At 35.0% G+C, this 25,602-nt stretch overlaps 5 protein-coding genes across 8 annotated transcripts; 2 read left to right on the top strand and 3 right to left on the bottom strand.

Moving 5' to 3' along the window:
* Window positions 1-1,875: 1,875 nt before the first annotated feature.
* Window positions 1,876-5,046, top strand: LOC149734743 (4-galactosyl-N-acetylglucosaminide 3-alpha-L-fucosyltransferase FUT6-like). Its single transcript, XM_089880180.1, has 3 exons — window positions 1,876-2,200; window positions 2,406-2,503; window positions 2,885-5,046. Exons 1-3 carry the CDS (start codon window positions 1,904-1,906, stop codon window positions 3,735-3,737), a joined length of 1,248 nt encoding a protein of 415 aa, XP_089736306.1. The 5' UTR covers window positions 1,876-1,903; the 3' UTR covers window positions 3,738-5,046.
* Window positions 5,047-5,066: 20 nt separating this feature from the next.
* Window positions 5,067-8,009, bottom strand: LOC149734742 (uncharacterized). Its single transcript, XM_089880194.1, has 2 exons — window positions 6,821-8,009; window positions 5,067-6,114 (listed from the first exon to the last, which is right to left on the bottom strand). Exons 1-2 carry the CDS (start codon window positions 7,079-7,081, stop codon window positions 5,737-5,739), a joined length of 639 nt encoding a protein of 212 aa, XP_089736320.1. The 5' UTR covers window positions 7,082-8,009; the 3' UTR covers window positions 5,067-5,736.
* Window positions 8,010-8,158: 149 nt separating this feature from the next.
* On the bottom strand, window positions 8,159-12,720 carry LOC149734741 (arrestin domain-containing protein 3-like). Of its 3 annotated transcripts, none has more exons than XM_089880189.1 (8): window positions 12,376-12,716; window positions 12,052-12,174; window positions 11,620-11,721; window positions 10,593-10,720; window positions 9,610-9,752; window positions 9,195-9,351; window positions 8,556-8,635; window positions 8,159-8,388 (listed from the first exon to the last, which is right to left on the bottom strand). In XM_089880189.1, exons 1-8 carry the CDS (start codon window positions 12,491-12,493, stop codon window positions 8,352-8,354), a joined length of 888 nt encoding a protein of 295 aa, XP_089736315.1. In that variant the 5' UTR covers window positions 12,494-12,716; the 3' UTR covers window positions 8,159-8,351. The 3 variants fall into 3 exon arrangements, with proteins under 3 accessions (XP_089736315.1, XP_089736313.1, XP_089736314.1); XM_089880187.1 differs by having other exon boundaries at window positions 8,570-8,635; window positions 12,376-12,715; XM_089880188.1 differs by lacking the exon at window positions 11,620-11,721 and having other exon boundaries at window positions 8,570-8,635; window positions 12,376-12,720.
* A 661-nt stretch (window positions 12,721-13,381) lies between these two features.
* On the bottom strand, window positions 13,382-19,990 carry LOC149734740 (arrestin domain-containing protein 3-like). The gene is given in 9 exon segments (XM_089880181.1): window positions 13,382-14,846; window positions 15,121-15,313; window positions 15,958-16,023; window positions 16,389-16,554; window positions 17,019-17,161; window positions 17,677-17,804; window positions 18,451-18,552; window positions 19,017-19,151; window positions 19,737-19,990. Coding segments are annotated over 9 exon segments (1,194 nt in total). The 5' UTR covers window positions 19,852-19,990; the 3' UTR covers window positions 13,382-14,700.
* A 603-nt stretch (window positions 19,991-20,593) lies between these two features.
* LOC149734739 (dehydrogenase/reductase SDR family member 1-like) lies at window positions 20,594-25,473 on the top strand. 2 transcript variants are annotated; one of them, XM_089880184.1, is made up of 8 exons: window positions 20,596-20,781; window positions 21,517-21,666; window positions 21,981-22,060; window positions 22,483-22,615; window positions 23,089-23,223; window positions 24,151-24,220; window positions 24,594-24,674; window positions 25,070-25,473. In XM_089880184.1, the coding sequence occupies exons 1-8, from the start codon at window positions 20,635-20,637 to the stop codon at window positions 25,240-25,242; spliced, it is 969 nt and encodes a 322-aa protein (XP_089736310.1). In that variant the 5' UTR covers window positions 20,596-20,634; the 3' UTR covers window positions 25,243-25,473. The 2 variants fall into 2 exon arrangements, with proteins under 2 accessions (XP_089736311.1, XP_089736310.1); XM_089880185.1 differs by lacking the exon at window positions 23,089-23,223 and having other exon boundaries at window positions 20,594-20,781.
* The last annotated feature ends 129 nt before the right edge of the window (window positions 25,474-25,602 follow it).

Genomic DNA, 25,602 nt, shown 5'->3' with positions numbered 1-25,602 from the left:
ATGCCTTTGTGATAACACTACACTAAAATAACGTATAATAGGGTTAGGACGCGGGGCAGTTTAGGACATTTTTTAACGTTTTGGCGATAGTCAAAACAAATGGGACAGAATTATCCGACAGTACATTATTCGCGGCTGCCTAAAACGCGCGACCCTTTTACTGCTATTAACTATTAAAATCGCTGTTTAAATATCTTCTTAAGCGTCTCAGTATAAACCACTCAACTGCATCTATATACCAATGTACTATATATATATATATATATATATATATATATATATATATAACTTCGAAGCGTAATAAACTGCGGTATGGTACCAGAACGACTCACACTGACTGCATAAAACGCGCGACCCTTTTTCTGCTATTAACAATTAAAATCGCTGTTAAATATCTTCTTAAGCGTCTCAGTATAAACCACTCAACTGTATCTATATACCAATGTACGAAGTATTTTTTGCAAACTATCTATACTTTGTTTAAACTAATGCGCATACGTGAAAAGGCAATATCATACCTGCTTTCAAGAAGCTGTAGGCTAAATAATCAAGGGGACAACCGCTATTGTGACGCAAATAATCTACTTGTGAATTGCCATTATGTCGTAATCAACTGCCAGGTCAAACAATCGCTATTGTGATGCAATGAATCCACGTTTGAATCCCTACTATATATGTCATATATAACTTCGAAGATTACTAAACTGCCGTACGGTACCAGAACGACTTACACTATACATGTACTCGAGTGATTATTTCTTTGGATCGAAATAGCCGTATGGTACCAGAACGGTTACACTAAACGTTTCCTAATAATAATATCCGGAATTGGCAATAGACTGTGTGCATAGTTAAGTACTTCGTTGGAGTTAATATAGTAGTGTGGAGAAAGATGGGACCTTGAACACATAATATCTAAATATTCTTATCCTGTTTTAAACAATTAACAACGGTCTATGGGAACCGTGAGGATACGGTGTTAAAGTTCTTGGAATGTTTTTTTTTACTACCAAATGGGATCAAAAAAAGACTAATAAAGGTGCCCCCCTACTATAGATATGCCGTTACTATAGATATGCCTATAGATATGCCGTTACACTTTCGTTTATTTTTGTTGTTAACTTTTTGGGGTAATTTTATTCTTAACTTGTTTTTTTGGTGTTTTTTAAAGTGTTATTCTTAGCCCGCCTGTATTTTATTATGAATCCCGTCTAAATTTTCTGTGTGCATAATAATAATGGGTCTTTAGGAAACCATGTGCTTTTAACTTTGTACAATAAGATAATTTGGATACAAGAATAAACGTGCTTCGACCCAATTCTCATCGGGTTTCTAAAGCGGAAACAGTCGACAAAATATCGCCACGATATTACATTGTTTTGTTGTTAGGGCAGCATATCAAAATATAAAATTTTTACTGCTTGTTTTCATAAACTGTTTGTTTAGATAAGAAAGCTGTGACTTTTGTTAAAGCTAGTTTTATAGTAGAGTGGAGAAAGATGGGACACCGTTAGCACAAAATATCCGAGAATTCTGTTCGTGTTTTAAACAATTAACGGTTCATGGAAGTTTCGAGGATACGTTTCTATAATTCCTTGAATGCTCTTTGTTAGTAAATAGCATGAATGGCGTCCCACCTTTCCCCATCCTACTATATAACCTAAACTTTAGTTATGTGCTTAAATATAAAAACAAAGTTTAAATTAATTGTTAAAATAAGAAAATGGAATTAGCAGTTAATTGGCAGTCGTTAAACACGCTTTTAAGAAATACTATACTCGGTAAAGTATTTAAAATCTGTCTAAATCACCATATTGTATTTACCGCATTTTTTTAACTTGTAAGCAGGCATGAGGCGTATGAAAACAAACACCCGTGTTATAACAGCTGTTGTTGCCCCGCCATGCGAAGCTATAAATTAAGTTTCAATCAAAATTTCTCAATAACAACGTTATTTCTAGAGCTAAAGAGTAACCACATGAAGAAAACAAACAAAAGATATATGAAGTATCCGATCTTAAGTAGCGTAGTTTTGATTGCGTTCTTCTGCGTTATTCAAGTTCTAAGAATAAACCAGAAAATCGTGAAAAACGATTTGCGCGCGAGAGCAGTCGTGCGGAAGCAAGATTTTACGATTTGTCTGTACGGAGTGAAACAGCACATTGTAGTTAATTTCGTTCAAGATTACGACCCCAACATAGTAAGTAATAGTGCTTACGTTTTGTTATTTGACTTTGTGTTTGTGTGATATGCTTATGACGTCACTCACGACGTCACTCATGACGTTACTTGTAACGTCCCTTATAACGTCACTCATGACATCACTTATGACATCACTTACGACATCACTTATGACGTCACTTATGACGTCACTTATGACATCACTCATGGCCTATTTTTTACAGTGTGGAGTATGTACGCTTAAGACAGTCAGCTCGTATTGTGATGTTATCATTTTCGACTTCAGGCATGCACCTAAGATTAAACCTGGAAGTTTACAGAGGTTTGATAGTACTGTAGTTTATAAGTCTATACAAGACTAGAAACGACATCGACTATGGGCATGGGAGTGGCAGTTATTAAAAAGTCACTTAATTCCTAACACTTAGAGGGATATTAATCAAGAAAACGCCTGTCTACTTATCCACACACTCCAGTAGCTTTAGCAGCTCGACTGTGGGCATGAGAGTGGCAACCATGGATAAGTCACTCAAGTTCCTACCCGCGAAAATATAATGGACTAAACCAACAAATATAACTATCGACATACTACAATATCACCTGCAAATTGACTGTGACAACAATTGTAACCTTTAGTATGGTGAATAAGAGCAGACTATAGTGTGTTGTAAAATATAGTTTCGAACCGAATATTTTTTTTCAGGCAAAGCCCTGACCAATTGTTCGGCTGGGCTTCGGGGGACTCGGCTTTCGGGCACAGGAATATGCATAAATACGACGCATCTAAACATGAAGGTATATTCAACTTTACGGTTTGGTATAAGTTGGATTCGGATATTCCAATACCGTATGGTACACTTGCGCGCACGTACAGAGCGCTGGCAGCCGAGGACCGAAACTTGGAAGAAATTTTAGCGAAAAAAGATAAACTTGCCATATGGATAGTTTCGAATTGTGACAATAGCGAATTTGCGATGAGAAGAATGGAATTTGGACTGGCGATGAAAAATACTAAAATTGGGAAACTTTTAGATTATAGAGGCCGATGTTTTGACCAAGAAAGAGTTAAATGGCAGGGCTATGTCTATGATCCTACGTCCTCGCTTAGAGATAACGGTACCGAACGTTTTAAGTTCTATTTCGCGTTTGAGAACTCGTACCATTGCCGGTACTACATCACGGAAAAGTTTTGGAAAAACGCTTTTCTTGCGTCGGCGGTTCCAGTTGTTTGGGGACCTTCTAAAAAAGATGTGGAAGCAGTCGCTCCCAAGCACTCATTTATTCACGCAGAGGACTTTCAGAGTCCGGAAGACTTAGCAGATTATCTTTTATATCTGGATCAGAATGATGCGGAGTACCGAGAATACTTTAAATGGAGGACGCGAGAAGATAAGTGGAAAGGAGAATCCGGTTACCCAGAAGATCGACCGGAGTCGTTCGGAATGTGCAAGTTATGTCTTATGTTGCATGAGAACTTAAAAAACCCTAAGAAACGATATATAACTAATCTAACAGAAGTTGTTTACCATAAAGACGACGAGTGCCTGAAGTACTGAACGATATGAAACCGAATTTAAAAAGAAACAGCTCAAAAGTTTCTGAAACCATGACATATAAGAAGACACTTTTCTAAATTATAACTGTCTAAATTGGACATAATTTATTTAGATTTATGTAGAAAGTATTTATAAGTTTTAAAAAGACATAACACCCTATTTAATTCATGTGTTTAAGGCGTTAATGGGTAAACATTATAGTTCTTAAACGTTTTATGCTAATAGCACAATCAGTGCCTATTGACGTGTTTGCGGCAGACCAAATTTATAACGCCTTTATGTTTCACTACTTCACACCACATATGTAAATACAGTTTTTAAGTTAACTATAGTTAAGTTTTGCAAACCATTTAGAACTGTATAAATATACACAGACCTATCTGTAATTAAAAATGCTTGCACGTATATTTAAAGCTGGCATAGTAGGCAAATCCAAACGCACATTTTACGCAATATAGGCTAACGCCCTTATAAAATATTTTACCGTGATAAGATATATAGGTACCGTTATTACTATCTAAATCGCTTACATCCTGATTAAGTTTTTAACAACAAAGACACTTTTAATTGAGTACAGCAAAGTGTGCATAAACCAACATAGTCTAAAAACGAGTTAGATTAAAAATGGCTGTACACAGTATCCGGAATTCGTCCGCTTTGTCTGTTATGTCCGGATTTCGCTGCCGCATGCGGAACTCGGTAAAGGGTTTGCATACGACTTCGCAGGCGTATTCGCATGCCGGATTCTGTGTACAGCCACCTTAATAGGTACTTTTAACCACTTAAAAACACCTTGTAGCTAATAGATAAGTCCCATATATCCTGATCAAGTTTTTAACAATTAACAACGTTTTTTTAAGTATAGCAGATTGTGCCTAAACTAACATAGTCTAAAAACGAGTTACATCAATATGCAATTTTAGCAATAATAAAAACACTCTACAGCTTTCCTATATATCCTGGTCGTGCTTTTAACAGTTAACAGCGCTGTTTTAAAGTGGAGCAAAATGTGCATGAACGATTACAATTTTATAATGAGTTACATTATTATATGTACGCTTAGCCGTTTTAAAACACCTTATACACTAACAGTACACTGCAAATATCACTAATCTACTGCCCCCAAACACAATGACTAGCTTACATGTTACGATCTTTCGCTAACACAGTTCAACAAGAACTATACTGGATATAACTACACCAAGAGAAAAGCGCGCAGTGGGAGGCACGAAACGCGCGTCAATCAGGCTCGCGGCAGAGAATACGCAGAAACGTTTATTAGATATCGAAAACAAATCACGTGTAAAATAGTGGACTACAAGTAGTGATATGGAAACAAAAATAAAACCGATTTAAAAGGTACACGAATTGAGTAAACGGCGTTATATAATGAACATAATTTGACCTAATAATGTTATATTATAGGGTAGGGGAAGATAGGGCACCTTTAGCACATAATATCCAAATATCCTAATCGTGTTTTAAACAATTAACAACGGTCTTATGGAAGTCGTGAGGATACGGTTTTATAAATCTTTGAATCTTCTTTGTTTACAACTAAATAGGACAAGAAAATAGAATGAAAAGGTATCCTATCTTCCCCACCCTATACTATACGTTTATTAACATATAGTACCGTGGGGTAAGATGGGATAAAGTTAGCACCAAAATCGTATATTACCTGATCATGTTTTTAACAATTAACAACGCCATTTTAGAATCGCAGGGCAACGGTTACATAATTCTGTAAATATTCTTTGTTTATTACCAAATGAGACAAGAAAAATTAAAAACATGTCTCATCTTACCCCACCCTACTATATCATTGTACGTCATACATGATACATTTATTGACAATTCCCGCTGCCGTGTAATTTTAAACTGCTACACGTATATTTTGTGTCCGTTTAACAATTTTGTTAGTGGTTGGCTTACGCATTTCGACAACAAAATACGGTACAACTAAAATCTTTTCATTTACTGTCAGTTTTTTTGGTTTCTAAGGAGCTGGCATATCATATAAAGTACCGTAGGCGCTATACGTCCCATAGTTTGAGTATGGCTCAGTTAGAACGCTAGTTGTCTCATCGTCTAACTTTTTCTTAGAGCGTTTTTTGACAAAACGACCCAGGGACTTGAACCGAGAAAAAAACTTTTTCTTTTTTTTCTTTTTCTCCGAATGCACTGACGACATAGAGGGTATTGTTTCGTCATAATTTTTATAGTAATCCTCTACTGGTTCGTCTTTTTGCATAACTTCAGCAGAGGCGTAATACGGCTGGTCACGTGAATACCCAGTGAATTCTGGACACAGTTCGATTGGAAAGCGGTCGTAATCACGCGGGTCTTGCGGGTCTGGGTAATAGTAGGGCCACACCTGCAAGATACAAGGGTTTAGCAATCGTAGCAGAACGAATTAATCAATGTAACTTACTTATCCTCGTTTGACGGGGCAACGACGACCGTTATAACACGAATTTTCTGTTTTACGGTCTCATGCCCGCTTACACGTTTTTTGGGGAATATATATTTCATTTTTTGTAATGTATTTTTGACAATTTCGACAACCCATTAGTGACCACTAGGTTGTACCAATTGTCGGTGAGTGTCTTGCCCACGGACACATACGCCCACAATTGTGGCAGCGTCGAGCCTCGATACCACATACTCTTGGCTAGGCAGAAACGCTAACCGTACCACAGCACTGTATGTATAATGGGCAGCATAGTTGTGGATAATGAGGCACCAGCTGTATCCCAAATTCTAGGTGTGTATAACCCTCAAAGAAACTATATTTTTGAGTGCCAATAAACTATATAGTGGGGTCTAGATGGTAGCACACTAGGACTAGGTAATAGACAATTGCTCCAACCCAGTGGTCACTTATGGTTATCTAAAATGCCAGCCACACAGAAAAACCGTCACCAACAAAGTAACATATACTTGATAACTCGTAAGCGGCCACGAGGTGTTTGAAACAGAACATCTGTATATGATAACGACTGTCGTTTACCGGCCACGCAAGGATAAAGATTAGAGAAGTTACATTCATTTTATAAAGACCGCATCCATACAGTACTTACCCTTTTCTTTCGTAGCATCATTTTAGCATCTTCCCCTGTAACCCCATCGGGCAGACTTAACCCCAAAAACCTGGAAACCAATTCTGGCTCTAAATCCCACAGTATTTTTGCCCTTGGGTACGCCAGCCTGCTGTCTAAGTCGTACAAACTTTCGATAAAACCGTATTCTGACTCGGAATTTATCCTTTTTTCTGTGTTTTCTCCGTAAAGGCCCAGCCTAAATCTCAAGAATAAACGCCGAAAATAATTTATAATTTCCATTTCCTAAGTTTTGTAAAGCGACTGTGATGTAATACAGTATATTGTTACGCTAAAATTCAGTTATATATTTGCTAAAAAATGAACTGTTAACTCATATAGCAAACGCTTATTAGCTAAAACTGACTTTTTGCGGATGTACAACGTATAGCGGTAATGATGTACAGACGCTATCCTATAAAACGTCATAGTTTTTTACAATTTATAAACAATGTATTAGTACAGCTATACAATAAAGTACGCATAATATATTTATATCAAAATTCACTGCATATTACGACTGCTGCTTTAGTAAAATAAGAAATTTTTAGGTAAAATATGAAAAAATGTGTAATATTTAGAAAGATACAAATTACTGCATGTTACGATTTCTTTTAAAAAATACACAATTTATAGGTAAATATAAAACACAAAGGGTGTAATATATATATAGGCATACATGGTACATATAGTAGGGTGGGGGAAGATGGGACATTTCTTTTTACAATTTTCTCGTCCCATTCGGTAGTAAACAAAGAAAATTGAAAGAATTATAAAACCGTATCCTGACGACTTCCATAGACCGTTGTTAATTGTTTAAAATCAGGATATTTGGATATTATGTGCTCAAGATGTCCCATCTTCCCCACGTTATAAACAAAGCCTATTTACAGAATTATGTAACTGTATACCTATCCTGTAAAAAGCTTTGTAAATTTTTCAAACACAGGCAACATGGGATTTAGGTACTAACGTTATCCCAACTTACCCCACTGGGTGCTAACGTTATCCCAAATTACCCCACACCACTTAATTCCAAATGGTGTTTTAAACAATTAACAACCATTTTTTAGAGTCTTGAGAACACGGGTTAATAATTCTGTAAATATTCTTTGTTTACTACCAAATGGGAGATGAAATATAATGAAAAAATTAAAACCATCATACCCCAACCTACTATATATATACCATTATTAATATGTACCAGTGCAGTTCACAAATAAAATAAAAAAATAATCACCCACAAAGCTATATACGCGGTAACCTCGTAAGCTGGCACGAGGTGTATGAAACAAAACAACTGTGTTATAACGACTGTCATTTTCCAGCCACGTGAGGATAAAATAATTTACCTTGACATTAATATTAATAACTTACTCTCATATTATACTTGTGTTGACTGGAGTAGGGCAAGTAATCATGGGAATTTCATTATTTAGGTACCCTGCATTATGGTAGCTTTGTTGTACGGATTGAATTGGTATGCTACCGATGGTCAGCGGAGCATTTAACCTTAAATTGAGACTGAATGCAGGTAACACCACCGTGAACTGTAATGTAAGGTTAGGTTCAAGTCAGAATCCCTGACTTGTTGTGCCATTATTACAATAATAATTACTGGCATTGTAAAATAGTTACAATGCCAGTAATTGCCGGACACTAAAAAAACTTACTACACCAACGATGATATTTTAATTAAAGATTTTACAAATGTTACCATATTTTACTTGCCTGTAGGTAATATTCAATATACATGACTTTGCAGAATCTTAGGTAAGATGGCTGGGTCATGGGAACCTGGAGTAAAACTTCCATTTTATTACAGCAAAGGGGAAAGAAGATATATGTCATAACTTGACAGTGAGCATGAGGTGTATGAATGTACAATGTGTGTCTGGTGTATAAGACACCCATGTTATAACTTGACAGTGAGAATGAGGTGTATGAATACACTATGTGTGTTTGGTGTGTAAGAAGACACTCGTGTTATAACTCAACAATAAAAATAAGTGTATGAATGTACAATGTGTGTCTGGTGTATAAGAAGATACCCATGCTATAACTTGACAGTGAGCATGAGGTGTATGAATATACAATGTGTGTTTGGTGTATAAGACACCCATGTTATAACTTGCCAGTGAGAATAAGGTGTAAGAAGACAATAAACAAGCACCAATTGCTCTAACCCAGTTGCTCAAAGGTAACAAACATACAGCAAAAAAGCATCACCCACAAAGTAAGATAAATGGTAACTCGTAAGCTGGCAGGCATCTATGAAACAGAACACCGGTGTTATAACGACTGTCATTTTCCGGCAATGTGAGGATAAAGCAAGTTACTTCATTCTTTTACTCACTTTAAGCAAATTATCATTCAAGTTCATTGTCTTTCTCTTATTAACGCCTGGTCCTCTACACTCAGTAATTGTCTTGTGTGTTTTATTTGTAACACCCTGAGCAATGTATGTGATAACCTGTATTAATGCAACGTTGGTACCATGTATTTTGGATGAGCTGAAATGGTAAACAATACTTAATTATGGTTGCAGTTTTGTGTATATATGTATATTAATTAAATTAAATTAAACATAATTTAACATTAAACTAATCAGTTGTCTTATTTCTAAGCCATACACTTAAATAAAAAAATCATCCACAAATATATGTGGTAACTTGTAAGCGAGCATGAGGTGTATGAAACAGAACACCCTGTTATAATGACTGTCATTGCTTCGCCATGCAAGGATAGAAAAGTTACATTTATTCATTCACCTTAAATTTTCCACTGAAGCATTGATTGTTATGTATTCGCCTGGTACATAACCACTTTTGTCTGTATGTACTTCAGCTGTTATTTCACCACTAGCGCAACAGCAGCAACATCTATGCTTTGAATCCATCACATGAATTGGCATCTAAAATAATTAATTTTACATAACATAATTTTTATGTTAAGTAAAATCTATGAAAGAAGGAATGAATGAATGTAACTTACTTATCCTTGTGTGGCGGGCAACGAAAGTCGGACTATAACATGGGTGTTCTGTTTTATTCACCTCGGGCACGCTTACGAGTTCCACAAAAATAACTTTGTGGTTTTATTTTGTAATGTTTGACTAACAATTTAAACAACCCATAAGGGATAACGAGGATGGGGCAGTTGCCATTAGTTTTAACATAAAAACACTTAAAAAAAAGAAAAAATCCTTCAAAAAATAATCACCCACAAAGTAACATACTTGGTAACTCACAAGCTGGCACGAGGTGTATGTAACAGAACACCTGTGTTTAACGACTGTGATTTTTCCGGCCACGCGAGGATAAAGTAAGTTACATTCATTTATTTAATTGTCTTTCCACAATCACTGACAAGCCACAATGGTAGCAGCATTGAGCTTTGAACCCAGAAACTCTAGGCTAGAAGCAGAACACATATATTGAATGTATGAATGTAACTCACTTTATCCTTGCATGGCCAGAAAACGACAGTTGTTATAACACGGGTGTTCTGTTTCCTAGTGGGTGATTATCTTTTGGAGGACTTTTTTATTTTTTATATATGGCTGATATTTTGAAAAACCCACTAGTGACCACTGGGTTGGAGCAATTGCTGTTAAGTTTCTTGCCCAAAGACACATACACCCACAATGGTAGCAGCGATGAGCCTTGAACCCATTACCTAATGGTTACAGGCAGGCGCGCTAACCACTATGCCACGGATCCGATATATATTTAGCACCTTTTATTTAACATACCCTAATGTTTCGAATGTGATTCAGATCCATCAAATCGTAAACCGAGAATCGAACGTTAGTTTTACAATCACGACTGTAAGGACGATTAATGACACCAATTACATCATAACGAACGGAACCATGTATTGCTGCGGGAATAGAAAGATTAATTTCTGAAAAGATTAAAAAAAGTTATTTTATTAGCCATTTAAAGATTAAAGAAGTTATTTTATTAGCCATTTAAAAATTTAAAAAATTTATTTTATTAGCCAATTAAAGACTTTAAAAAGTTATTTTATTAGCCATTTGAAGATTAAAAAAATTATTATATTAGCCATTTAAACATTAAAAAAATTGTTATATTAGCCATTCGAATGAGGATCATTTATACCCTTTTGAATGAATGAATGCAACTGCTGGGTTACAAGCAGGTGTGTTAACCACTTTGCCACAGTGCCAGATAGGCACATGTTATACAAACTCGAATTTTAATGTTGTTCAACTAAATGGTGTATTATAAAAATAATAATAATAACTTTATTTGTCTCTTCAATTACGGTAGCAAAGATTTATAAATATTTTAAACGAAAAGACAAGATATAGCGCCAGAACAACAATTGTGAAAACACCCTTACAGTTAAAAACATATTTACATTTTAATGGAAGAAAATAAGCGTGGTCACTACACCTAGTAACATTATAATGTTTGTATACTGTTTTATATAATAATAAATAAAGAATCTAAACTAGAAGGGTGAGGTCTTCAATCAGGCACACCTGAGACCTAGGATGTAGGTATATTGCCACATTATCCCAACACTCAGGGATTTACAATTTCTACCCCACTGAAGTAGCTTATAAATATAAAATAGGCTGGGGTAAGATGGGTGATGTTTTTATTTTATTTCCTTGACCCATTTACAGAATTATAGACTCTAAAAAGGTGTTGTTAAGTTTTCAAAACAAGATCGGGAAATATGGAATTTAGATACTAAAATATCCCATCTTACCCCACAGTAGTAGTTTGTAGATAGGCATATACCCTTACCTTCTAAAGATGCTGGCAATTGAGCAGGCAACTGGTATTGAAATGGGAAACATGACTGTCCAGCGGGCAACTGTGTGGCATTTTGGTAAAGCCCAATACAACCTGTGTGTTAGGAAGTTATAAAACACAAAACATTAGGGTTTTTTATCTCTTCGAATATATTATCAGGTTTATTAATACAATAAAGAGAAAGGTTTAGCAACAAATTGACGGTTGTTAAAAACACGATGTGTAAAATTTAATAATACTGTCAAACAAAAGCGACCCACTTATTTTCTTCCAATTCAAAGTAAATATGCTTTATACTGTAAGCGTGTTTTAACAACTGTTGTTTTATCGCTATATCCTGTCTTTACGTTTAAAATATATCTAATTTTTCGCTACCGTAATCGAAGAGACAAAGAAAGTTATTATTATTAATATGGGATATACCTTGACCATAAACACACAAAGAGTTGTCAAAATAGGTCTCTGAATCATTATATGTTCTAGATGTTTTATCTTGCTGTACTGTCCACATGACTTTAGATTTTCCCACGAACTTAATATTGATAGCTGTTAATAATTTTAAAACTTTGCATTAGATATACTTTGGAATGCATATTCTGCGACTAATTCAAGGTTATTGTTTTATTAATACTTTATAAAACTACATACTAAAAATACAAAAAATGTCGTTAAAATACAACTTAACCTAAATTACCATTTTAAGAAAGTGGTGAACCCTATTAAAAGGTATTATTTTGTGCCACATACCTCTTACATTCATTGGAGCCTTAAGAACTATAAGGGCGCACCCGGATACGATTTCTCCGCCGGTATATGCGCTTTTATTCCCGTCGAATGCAATGGTAAAGCTTAACAACTCAGACATATCTGTATACTATTATAATCTTATAAGTTGTTGTGTGAATTGGCGCTCGAAGCCGACGGCCCGCTGATTTTAAAAGAGTTTTGCTCGTAAAAGATTTACAAAATAAACACACGACATGCTAAATAATCTTTACCCTTATGCATTCACAATTAAACATTTTTTGGTTATGAAACATTCAAAATTACATGTATGACATATTATACAGTGTATACACTTAAATATACTTTCACTTATTACATTTAAAAATATTTAAGTAGTAGGCTATAAAATACACACAACATTCAGATTTAGCTGTATACATTAGCACACAATTTTGTTGTAAAAAATCTGACATCAAAATTTGAATGGCACCTATCTAAAACACAACATAGTTGATATTCATAATAAACTGAACTGGCTACATAACATTTTCAGTCTACAGAATTGTGTATAACAACTACAGAATTGAAAATCATAAATTATCTGTACTCGTGACAAATACATGCCTAGCATTACATCATTTCCTGTTACAATAAATGAGTTTCTCAAGACTTGCTGCAATGGAAAACTACTATAAGCTTTTTCAAGTTGAGTGGAAAATTACAAGAAATTTTCAAGTGAAATGAATAACAAGCTTAAAATAGCATTTATTTTTGTGGTGTTTCAAAATACTTCACTGTCGGTCAAATACAGTACAACCTAACATATATGAACACCTGTGTAAAATAGTACAACCAATTTAAGGTTATTATTTTGTTAATACTTTTTTTAACTACCTGTTAAAATTTTTGAAGTGTTGGTCAAATACAACTTAACTTATATAAACATATGTGAAAAATGTGGAACTAATTTTTAGTTATTGTTTTCTTGAAGCTTGTAAAACTACCTCTCGCAGGTTTACAAAATGGACTGTTTTTTTTCATTTTTATTATTAATATACAACTAGTATAGTATAAATGTACATCTGCAAACAATTAAAGGTAATTAGAATATATAACTGAGGGTTATAAATAACAGGAATGAATCAAATGCAATGTCAGTAAAATAAGGTTTAAAAGGGGTTTTATTATAAATTTGCATCACAGTTTAAACATTGCAAAATTTCCAAAAAGCCAACAACTGTTTAAAAAGTACATACAATTGTAAATTTTGCATCAGAGTTTAAACATAATCACATTTACGGGCATATTAGAATATTCTTACGAAAAGATAGTTAAAATGTGGGGAACATATCATAAGAATGAAGAAAATTGGACACTTACTGATAAGAGGCGTATTGGTTAATATAACAGTGAAGTCTATTGTATATATAGTTGTTAAAAAAAGATCCACAAAAGGCTAAATATATTGCAGTTAGTGGCAAAAATGTAAAATATTTTGTGTTGGGGACAAAACCAATTTACATCGTTTTTTAATTATTTCTGCTTTTTGGATTCCTATTTTTTTAAATAATACTTTTATTGGGAGTAGAAACCAATTTACATTGTCTTAATTATTTATCAATTTTAGATGATTATTTTTTAAACAATACTTTTATTGATAGACATAAGTTTAAGAACTTCGAAATGATAGATAGTTAGACTGTGAAGATTAGGTAGGGTATTTTAAAGCAACAAAAAGTGCGACGTAAAAATATATTTTAAGGTAAGATTATGTTTTAGTTGTTTGGTTGTCAGAGCAAAAAAAATAGCAATGCAATTTTAGATTTATACTTTTTATAAAATTCAAAAAAAGAAAAAGTGTCACAAATTTGATGTTTGATAAGGTATATTACATATAGCTTTCAAAACATATATTTGTCATGTTTTTCAACTTTAAAACTGAAACTCTTTATTTATGTTACAAATGCAAAAATATAAGACCTAGAAATTCACTGCGGATTTTGCCACTGAAACTTAGAAATCTGTCTTATTTTAAATGTGCTACTATGCCAAATAAAACATAGCTTATGTACATGATATTAGTAAGCATACGTAACTAAAATATTCCAGTTAATTTTAAGGCTTATATGTTCTAAATATGTAATGGCCTAACATGCCAGATCAGAAACCAGAGTTTTAAGCCAAGCTATCACACAATTTTTATAAGTATACAGGGCTACAGGTATCAGTCATACACATAAACCCAGCTTAAAAATCTAAGTGATTTTTGTTCTATTCTATGTGGGTGAGGTTCTACAGTAAGGCACGTCATGGGACCTGAGATTTAGGCCAGGATTGGCTTATAGTTTAGTTGTATGTAAAAGCTGACTGACTCCAGTCATAATATGTATATTGGGGTGCAAAGCTCTGGCCTCCCATCATGTGGTTATTATCGTCGTCGTCTTTGATTGCAACTTCTCCGCCTACGACTGCCATGTAGGAAGGTGGGGGCACTGTGAAGGGTTAAAGGGGTAACGTTAGGGGTCCATTCAGGAATTTGTGGGGGTTTAACTATATCAAGAATATCCCTAAAGTATGGGCTTTTGTTAAAAATACTTTTGATGCTACGTGGCTATGCATAATTAGTATATAAAAATATTTGGAAGTTTCGTGCTATGCATACTAAGTATAAAAAATACTTTAGGAAGTTCCATGCTATGTGTACTAAGTATACAACATACTTTAGAATTTGTGCCACTAAGTAAGTATACTTAGTATATAACCTACTTTGATAAGCTGGCGGCATTGGTTGCGGTGTGGGGGCAGTTGCGGTGGGTTGCAGTGGGATTTCCCCTCCAGGCTGGGGCATAGTGGGTGGAAGCTGACTATAAGGGGTAATACCCTGTAGTGGGACTGTTCCCAGTTTAATTGGAACTTTAACACAAAGATCTTTGCTCAATCGAGGTAACACAACTCTGAACTAGAAATTAGAATGGATGAGAGTTGAGGTTAGCGGGAAAATATTCCAAAATTTTTAGGGTAGTGAGACCTATTTATATCACTATATTTGCGTTAAAATAAAAAAAAAGTATTATTTTTTGGTTTTACAAATCATTTTTTTTAGAGAATTTTTGTTTATTGTGGGGCTGGTTGTACTCAATGGTTAGGATTTCTATTCCATGTAGGTGAGGCCCCACTGTGTGGCACGCCTTAGGTCCTAGCTTCCTAGGATTTAGGCCAGGATTGGCCCATTACCCTACAACTGGTTATAATAAACATATCAGTAACCTAATTTTACTTATAGAAAATAAGCTGCAAATAATATGAAATACATAAGGAAGATAACAAGAAAAAACAGCCACAATGAAACGCGGAGTTTATAAAATTTGTTAGAGAAAAACAAAATGAAATAAATATAAAATAAATTAAAAAAGTGGTGTACCGGTCACCCCTTTTATCCAAAACATTATTTCTTTTTATCAATAAGCGAGTTTTAACAGCTGTTGTTTTACTGTTACTACTCGTTTTTGCTTGTGTAAACTCTCTTGTTTTTCGTTATCGTGACCGAAGAGACGAAATTCATTCATTCATTTATACAATTAGGATTTCAAATAATTGGTTTACCTCCAAATAATGTTCAATATTCATAATGTTGCAATTCCGCAGTTCGGATGGTGGTAGCGCTGGTATCTGGGAGAAAAATGGGTTGTGTTGTATTGTTTAACAGAGGCATGAGGTGTATGCTAGTGTATAAGAACAACCTATGTCATAACCTGACACTCAAGTGTATGACAGTAAGCATGAGGTGTATGGATACATTGTGTGTGTCTGGTGTATAAGACACCTACGTTATACCTTGACAGTGAGCATGAGGGCTATGAATACACCATGTATGTCTAGTGTATAAGAAGTCACCCATGTTATAACTTGACAGTGAGCATGAGGTGTGTGAATACATCATGTGTTTCTGGTGTATAAGAAGACACCCATGTTATAACTCGAAAATAAGCATAAGGTCTATAAATATTAAATACAGCAATATAAAATCTTAATACCTGAATTCTTTCATTATTCCAATGTATAGTTTGACGTCTAGTAACAGCAGGTCCTTCTACGTCCGCCATAGACTTGCGCCAAGTTCTTGTCTTTTTATGTGGAGCCACAGCCATGAAACGAACTTTCTGTACAACTGATGCTCTAGTCAGTTTTAACTTGCGTGTGCTGCAATAGAAATTATATCTAAGTCAGATATTTATTTGCATTCAGCATGTGTGTAAGAGACGCCTTACGCATGTTTAGCTTAAAATAAATGGCTCGTTTGTCTGCTAGGTAGTGACCATGCTTATTTTTGGAAAAATCTTTAATAAAAACATTCTTTAAAAAACAGTTCCCAAAAGATAAGCATTGAAACAATCTAAATATAAAAGTGACAGCCCATATGTGAGGGTGAGATTAGACTTTTATTATGACTTGTATGTTGTAACTTCTTGTATGACTATAATTTAGACAACCCATTAAAGAGTAGTGACCACTGGGTTGGAGCAAATTTCGTTAAGTGTCTTTTCTAAGGACACATAGCGCACAACAGTAGCAGCGAAGAGCCTTGAACCAATAACCTCTAGGTTTCATAGATGCGTGCTAACCACTTTGCCACGGCGTCGGACAATATTAAAATAAAAACACACCTGCCGTTTTCAGCTGTAGCATTAATTGTAATGAATTCTCCTGGAACATATCCAGTCCTATCAGCCCGCACTACAGCAGTAATGGGATTACTGGCACAGCACCAACAGCAGATTGTTTTTGAGTCTTCGGCAGTTGGCGAAATCTGCATAGAAATTGTTAAATGAATGTAACTTGTTTATTCTCACACAGCGAGGCAATGATAGCCGTTATAACACGGGTGTTCACTTTGTGCCCACTTATGAGTTACCACGTATGTAAATTTGTGGTGACTGTTTTTTATTTGTAAAGTGCCGCTGACAATACAGTAGGTTGGGGAAGATGGGACGACCTATCATCTTATTTTCTCGTCCCATTTGATAGCAAACACAGAACATTCAAAGAATTATAAAACCATAACCTTACGACTCCCATAGGCCGTTGTTAATTGTTTGAAACACGATTAGGACATTTGGATATTATGTGCTAAAGGTGTCCCATCTTCCCCCACCCTACTATATAAATAACCCATTGGAGACCATTGAGTTGGTTCAACTGCGTTTAAGTGTACAAGAAGACAGATGCTTAACTGCATTGAGCATTGAACCTGGTATCCTTCAGTTACGATGCAAGCCCTAAGCTGTAGCATCCGGCAACACACAAAGTCACAAAGACACTTACTCTTGCATCTGTTTCCAAGTTGAGATCATATTAATCCAGAACTGTGAATGCAGCTTTGGTTTTGGGATCAAAATGCCACGGACGATCAATTGAAGCATGGATAAGGTAACGCACATGACCGTGGGCCCCTGTGTTTGTTAAAAATTAAATATTTTAAATAATATATAAATATAAAGTATGGAGGGACACTTTTTCATTATATTTTCTCTTCCAATTTGGTAGTAAACGAAGAACATTTATAGAATTATAAAACCGTATCCTCACGACTCCCATAGACCCTTGTTAATCAGGATATTATGTTCTAAATGTGTCCCGTCTTCTCCCACCCTACTGTATATATATATATATATTTTTTTTTAAATTTTACATTGTGTCTTGGGTCCTAGCACATAGGCACCAAAACCTTTAAATGCAAGGAAAGCATGGCTAATTGGCTAGTAATATTAGATTGTTTAGTAGTATTTTATAAGGCTGTACTAGTACTGATATAATGCAGAATAATCTAATATATTTTTGGCTTATAAAATCTAGAATCCGCACGTAGGCACTGGCTGTGGCCTACTAGCCACTCCGAGTTGTGTATATACCGTGTATTTACAGTTCAGATGGTACACAGCGGCAAAAGTACGTATACAATGGAGGGGAATTAATAACCGTAACATAAAAAAATGGCCTGCATACTCTGCCACACTTAGCGGCTTAGGTTTGGGACCTATGAATAGAAATGTAAGCCAGAGTTGCCCAAAAGTCCATAAACAAACGAAATATAGTTACCTTCAAATGAAGACGGTAATGTAGGGGGAAGAAAAAACTGGAATGGAAACACACTTTGCCCTGCAGGTAGCTCTTCTGAGTTTGCAAAAGCTCCAACTGACCCTGCGTGTAAAATGGTCTAGCTATTGCAACAATTTGTACACTTCATAAATGATGTAATTATATGCCTACAGATTATGTTATGTAAAGATAAATTCCTAGACAACCCATTAGAGAGTACTCAGAGTAGTGACCACTGGGTTAATCTTTCTTTACTTTCTATGCTATAACATACAAGAGAATGGGAATTTGGGCAAAAAGACGTGTCACAACTTATGATACGTCTGCTGCAGCCAGTCTGTATATATTTATATATATATATACATTATACATCTTTTAAATAATACAGTCTGACACCCATGTTAGAGCATAAGCTGTATGAACACACAATGTGTGTTTGATGTATAAGAAGACACCGATGTTATAATAACTCGACAGTAAACATGAGGTGTATGAATATATGTGTATGGTGTATAACAGAGCACCATTTTTTACACTTAACTAATTTCTAACCATATACAAAGTACCTTCTCCATACACGGAAACCTCTTCTTTAAAGTATTGCTCACAAGAGCTATACCGAACAGTGTATGTTGTTTTGCCAGTAGACCTTGTTTCTGTCCAAGAAACTTGTGCTTTGCCAGAAAACTTTATTTTAACAGCTGAAGGTAAAATAACAGATTAAGTATATATATAGACTGCTGTACTACATGCATTTAAATTTTATCATTCAGTACACCTATTCGGCACAGTGGTTAGCACACCTGGGCCTCGTCGACGCTGCTACCATTGTGGGTGTATGTGTCCTTGGGCAAGTCACTTAACGACAATTGTTCCAACCCAGTGGTCACTAATGGGTTGTCTAAATTGTCATCTCTACAGACAAAAAACAATCACACACAAAGTTACAACTATGGTGACTTATAAGTGGGAATGAGGTGTATGAAACAGACCATCCATGTTCTAATGACTGTTGTTAATAATGACACAAGTTATATGCACTATATAAGTTATATTCAACTAGTTTAATCAATGCGTATTAATAAGAATCATCTTTTTTACAAATTAGTAAATAACTGTTTATTGTATTACTGACTTTTGTTGGTTTGGTTATTTATATCCTCGTGGGTAGGAACTTGAGTGACTTAACCATCGTTGCCACTCACATGCTAAAAGTGGAGTTGTTAAAGCTATTGCGGTGGGGAAAATATTACGAACACGCATTAGAATTCTATAAGCATTCTCACCTTTCATTCTCATTGGTTCTTCTAACTCAATAAGAATCGAGCCATTGACAGGTTGTCCCGGAGAGTAAATCACTTTATTATCATGAAACTGCACCGTAAAATTTTTTACACCCATTTTAAGTTCAATTTGTAACACTTAAAAACCAAAACCTATGTGCCTTATTACGGCGATATAGCTTCGAATGTAAAAAGTGTAAAATTTACGAATAATTTAGTAAAATGCCACGCCTAAATGGAATGTAAGCCGTATATATCCTAAATGTTGTTTTGTCGGAAGTCACATGCCCTCTACGCATTTACGCAACCATGTGGAACGTAAATCACGAGTGTAAACAAATGGAAAGTTACCAAAAACCTACTAAAACTTACTTTACCAGAGATGACTTCGCAGATGAAACTTTCCTCATACAAGTTTTACAAACACCTTTAGTAAAATTTTTACTACATTTTTATATTTTAATGTTTATTAATGTATTTAAAATGTACTTGGGGAAATACCCAGACGGTAAATACGTATTTACATCATCACCCAGCAAAAACAAATCTAAATTAAAAGTAGTCTCGTATTTTCTATATATACACTGCGTTTAGCCTTGGAACTATTAAGATTTATTACAAATTGACATACCATTGTGGACATTGCCAACTTAAAACACACTCTGATCATATGGTTAATCAGTAACTATAATGACATGGCTCCAAAGCTTGCTAGTTATAGCTAAAACACAGCATTTTACAACTTGAATGAATGACTGTAACTTACTTTATCCTCGCGTGGCCGGAAAACGACAGTCGTTATCACACGGGTTCAACACCCCGTGCCAGCTTACGAGTTTCCATGTATGTTACTTTGTGGGTGATTACTTTTAAAATTTTCTTTATACAGCAGTCTTCAGATATGCCTAACTTAGGAGGTAAAGTATGTCTTGTTACTGGAGCATCAAGAGGCATAGGAAGAGGGATAGCTCTGCAATTGATAACTAATGGAGCCACTTGTTACATCACAGGAAGAGATATTGCCAAGTTGGAAGCTGTTAAAGCTGAGGTGGGTAACTGTTAGTAATGTTAAAAAAGCAATGTAACATGTATGTATTTATTTTGACCCTCACATTGGTTAGGGTCTACCTTTAGCCAATAGGATGCAGGTCAGCAACTCATTGCTGTTACTATTATGGGTGTAATGTGTCCTTGGGCAAGACACTTACTAAATCCATTAGTACCTTATGGGTTGTCTGAATTGTCAGTCATGCAAAAAAAACAACCGGCGCCGTGGTATAGTGGTTAGCGCGCCTGCCTGTAACCCAGAGGTAATGGGTTCAAGGCTCGACGCTGCTACCATTGTTGGTGTATGTGTCCTTGGGCAAGACACTTAACAGCAATTGCTCCAACCCAGTGGTCACTAATGGGTTGTCTAAATTATCAGCCATACATAAAAAAATCCAACAAAATAAATAATCACCCACAAAGTAACATACATGGTAACTCGTAAGCTGGCACTAGGTATTGAACCTGTGTGATAACGACTGTCGTTTACTGGCCACACGAGGATAAAGTAAGTTACATTCATTCATATTTAAGCGGGCTTGAGGTGTATGAAATAGGACACTCATGTTATAATAACTGTCGTTTTCCCATCAGACAAGGAAAATCCAGTTACATTTGTTCATTTATTAATATGAAATGTAGGCCTAACACAATTTCAAAAGTTATTAAAATAAATTACTATAACTATATTGAAAACTTATATGTAAAGACACTATAAATGTGTTTTATATTGCAGGCCAAACACAGAGGTGCAGAAGGTAAATGCATCCCAGTTCAATGTGATCACAGCAAAGATGAAGAAATTAAGAAATTATTCGAACAAATTTCAAACGAACAAAATGGAATATTGGATTTGTTGGTTAACAATGCTTATTCTGCTGTCAATGTAAGTGGTACATGTTAATTCCAATGTTGCTGCTACCATTGTGGGCGTATGTATCTCTGGGCAAGACACTTAACGGCAATTGCTCCAACCCAGCGGTCATTAATGAGTTGTCCAAATTATCAGCCATACATAAAATAATAAAAAAATCGCTCGAAAAATAATCACATGGTAACTTGTAAGCTGGCACGAGGTGTATGAAACAGAACCCCTGTGTAATAACGACTGTCGTTTTCCAGTCATGCAAGAATAAAGTAAGTTACATTTATTTCAGTGCTGATCATATACAGTAGTATTTAAATTTGTTTCTACCACAGTATATAATTAACAACAGTGATGACACTTTCTGGGACCAACCTGAGAATGGATGGGATGAAATTAACAATGTTGGGCTCAGGTTGGTCTGCTTATAATACTACATGCTATGGATCAGTTACTCAAGTTTTGACCCAACAATATAAATGATTAAATTAACTGAAAATCAGCACTGCAATAGCTTCACCAACTCGACTGTGGGTATGAGAGTGGCAACCATGAATAAGTTACTCAAGTTTCCACCCAACAGTATAAATGATTAAACCAACCAAAATTTATGTCTGCTTATCCACACACCACAATATCTGCAGCAATTCGACTGTAGGCATGAGAGTGTCAACCGTGAATAAGTCACCCAAGTTCCTATCCACAAGAATATATATGACCAAACCAACCAAAATTCATGTCTGCCTATTCACACACCGCAATAGCTTCAACAACTCAACTGTGTGCATGGGAGTGTCAAAATCATCGAACAAACAACTTTAACATACTTTTTTACAGAAACCACTTTATGTGTGCAATCCATGCCTCAAGACTGATGGTACAAAAACGACGTGGCTTGATTGTTAACATAAGCTCAGTAGGGGGAATACTTTACTTTCAAACCCCCGCCTATGGTGTGGGTAAAGCAGCTGTAAGTCGTAAAAATGATTCTCTTTTTATTTATTGTTTATAAATGAAGCTTGAGTGCTGAATTTTTGGGTTTTACACTAAAACGGTAAGTGCTACGTTACCATAAATGAGTATAATTTTTCTAAGAGTGTACTAGATGCCATTGCTTTTAGTAAGTCAGTAAAGATTAGGTACAATTTCAGCCAAACAGAACAACATACTTGGGTCAAACCTGTGCTAAAAAAGTGTCACATTCTAAGCTTTTAGGTTCAATTTTTAACTATTACTTTTTCCTACAGCTTCCATGTTGTGTCTATAGGGTGTTTTAACGTCTTATTTTGCTATTGATTCCCTTCTCTTTGTTGTTTAAATTTTTGCTATTGTTTTAAACAGCAACAATCTGACTGTTACTTAATCCCTATTATGACACAAATAATTAACACATAAATTGGTACTGTTCTTAGTTCTTACTTACGCTGTTTTTAATTCGTACAGAAAGATCGCATGGCAAAGGATTGCGCAATAGACCTTCAGAAATACAATGTGGCCTATATTTCTTTGTGGCCTGGTCCTGTCAAAACTGAACTTGTTCTGGAAAAAATGAACGAAAATAAACTTGTTAAGCCTTCAGTATGTAGATAAACTATTGTAGGGTGTGGGAAGATGGGACACCTTTGGCACATAATATCTGAATATCCTGATAGTGTTTTAAACAATTAACAAGTCTATGGTAGTTGTAAGAATACGGTTATATAAATCTAAAAATGTTCTTTGTTTACTACCAAATTGGACGAGCAAATAGAATGAACAGGTGTCCCATCTTCCCCCACCCTACTATATATAGTGTGGCTTGTCCAAATTATCAGCCATATATAAAAAAACTTTTATAAAATCCCCCAAAAACAATCCCCCATAAAGTAACATATGCAGTAACTCGTAAGCTGGCACGAGGTGTATTAACACCGGTGTTATGGCGATTTTCATTTCCCGACCACACAAGGATAAATTCATTGTTCAGGGTGCTTTACCTGTATAGCTTATATATGTTACACTTGTATAGCATAACTGCACTGTGAACTTGCCATAAAACTCATAAGCATTAAACGTTGCAAGAAACATTTAGGTTTTTGTGCAATTTTAGGTAATATTATAAATCAATAGGCCTACTATAAATAAATGAATGAAATTTTTCATCTTTTCGGTCACGATAACGAAGAACAAGAGATTTGGCAAATGCGAAAATGGGTAGTAACGGTAAAACAACAGTTGTTAAAACACGCTTACTAATAAAAAAAAAAGAAATAAGGTTTTGGATAAAAAGGCGTGACCACTACACTCTACAAACAAGTGTTTTTATCCGAAGAAACTGTTGTTTTATTGCTATATCCTGGCTTTTTATTTTAAATATTTTTCAGCGAAGTAAAACTTAATTTTAATATTTTATTTATTTCAAGACACTTTAAACTATATTAATTCAATGCCATTTTATAACTTAATAAAAATTACATAACAACTTGCCTTTATTTTAGAAAAATTTGAAATATATATTAAACACAGATACAATGGATGTTCAATCATGGGGAAAGCACTGAATTTGCAGGAAAAGCAATTTCTCATCTTTTACTTGGTAATTATTCAATTACACTTTACTACAAAACAAATATGGGTGTATGTGTCCCAGTGGTTTATTTTGAGTAGTCCACTCGCAAAGTTACATATGCCGTTACTTATGAGGTGTATGAAAACAAAAGACCTATATTATAAAAGCTTCAGTATACTGGCTATAAGGGGATAAATAAGTTAGATACATTCCTGCTACCTTAATTTTTATGTTATATTTTCCAAGTTTTATTGTTCGGTTTAGGTGTAAAGTCTCCATGCAAAACCATATCCAAACTGAATGTATACAACCTAAATTATGCAGTATTTTTCATTAATTTCATCTTACCCTGCCTAACTTAAAGGAAATATTTAAACTAATACGTTTCTTGTATACCCAGACAAAGACATAATGAACAGAAGCGGACAGATTTTGCTGACAACTGATCTTTCAAGTGAATTCAACTTTAAAGACATAGACGGTATGTTTATTAATCTAGACACCTCATGCTCACTGCCAAGTTATAGCAAGGATGTCTGCTTATATGCCTATGATAGCATAGGTGTTTTCATGGGTTCAAGGCTCATCACTGCCATTATTGTAAATGTGTGTGTCTTTAGGCAAGACACTTAACAGCATTTGCTTCAACCCAGTGGTTACTAATTGGTTGTCCAAATTACCAGCCATACATAAAATGAAAAAAAATGAAAAAAGTTACCTACCAGATAACATACATGGTAACTCGTAAGCTGACACGAGGTGTATGAAACAGAACACCTGTGTTTAATGACTGTCGTTTTCCAGCCACCTGGGGATTAACTAAGTTACAATTATTTAAATTAATAATACCACTAATATTAATAATTACCGACGCAGGTTCTTACCCAGTAAGTATGAGAAGTTTCAAGACTATGTTTGCTGGAACTGGAAATCTTTCAATGGTTCCCTACATCCCTGGGTGGCTGAAGATACCTTTTTGGATTTACCATATTTTACTTCCAATGTCAAAACTCCCAACGCCCCCTAAAAATGAAAGCAAATACCAATGATTTTAAAATTCAGACTCTGCTTTATTAATCACATAGAGCTTGTTATTGTAAGCGCTTAGGAGTCAGGTTAATTTTTTGATGCACAAAAATTGAATCATAAAAAATGAAAGCAAATACCAATGATCATGAAAGTCTACCGTATCAATCACATAGAACTTGCTGTAAGCTTATTTGATTATGATATTTTATTGTTACCATAATGCCTTTAATAATAAAGAGAACCTATTGATAGACGGGCCCTTATATACAATTTCTAGGTAATGAGCATTTCAAAGAAAACATCATCAGCAAAGTAAAGCAATAGACACAAGTGTACAAGAGTTAATCAGTAACAGTAGTTCGCAGACCGCCAATGTCAAC

Source organism: Ciona robusta, chromosome 6 (genome assembly GCF_009617815.1).
Source record: "Ciona robusta chromosome 6, ASM961781v2".
Classification (NCBI taxonomy): Eukaryota; Metazoa; Chordata; class Ascidiacea; order Phlebobranchia; family Cionidae; genus Ciona; species Ciona robusta.
The sequence above is the reverse complement of the archived record's forward strand: the minus strand, read 5'-3'. Positions and strand labels throughout refer to the sequence as shown.

Coding starts and splice junctions, on each gene's coding strand:
- LOC149734743 (XM_089880180.1), top strand. CDS start 1,904: ATGCGAAGCTATAAATTAAGTTTCAATCAAAATTTCTCAATAACAACG. Junction 2,201..2,405: donor AAGATTACGACCCCAACATA/GTAAGTAATAGT, acceptor TATTTTTTACAG/TGTGGAGTATGTACGCTTAA. Junction 2,504..2,884: donor AAACCTGGAAGTTTACAGAG/GTTTGATAGTAC, acceptor ATTTTTTTTCAG/GCAAAGCCCTGACCAATTGT.
- LOC149734742 (XM_089880194.1), bottom strand. CDS start 7,081: ATGGAAATTATAAATTATTTTCGGCGTTTATTCTTGAGATTTAGGCTG. Junction 6,115..6,820: donor TGATGCTACGAAAGAAAAGG/GTAAGTACTGTA, acceptor TGTATCTTGCAG/GTGTGGCCCTACTATTACCC.
- LOC149734739 (XM_089880184.1), top strand. CDS start 20,635: ATGCCTAACTTAGGAGGTAAAGTATGTCTTGTTACTGGAGCATCAAGA. Junction 21,667..21,980: donor ATGCTTATTCTGCTGTCAAT/GTAAGTGGTACA, acceptor TTTCTACCACAG/TATATAATTAACAACAGTGA. Junction 23,224..24,150: donor ATAAACTTGTTAAGCCTTCA/GTATGTAGATAA, acceptor TATTAAACACAG/ATACAATGGATGTTCAATCA.
- LOC149734741 (XM_089880187.1), bottom strand. CDS start 12,493: ATGTCTGAGTTGTTAAGCTTTACCATTGCATTCGACGGGAATAAAAGC. Junction 11,722..12,051: donor TTTGTGTGTTTATGGTCAAG/GTATATCCCATA, acceptor CCTAACACACAG/GTTGTATTGGGCTTTACCAA. Junction 9,753..10,592: donor ATCACATTCGAAACATTAGG/GTATGTTAAATA, acceptor TAATTATTTTAG/ATGCCAATTCATGTGATGGA.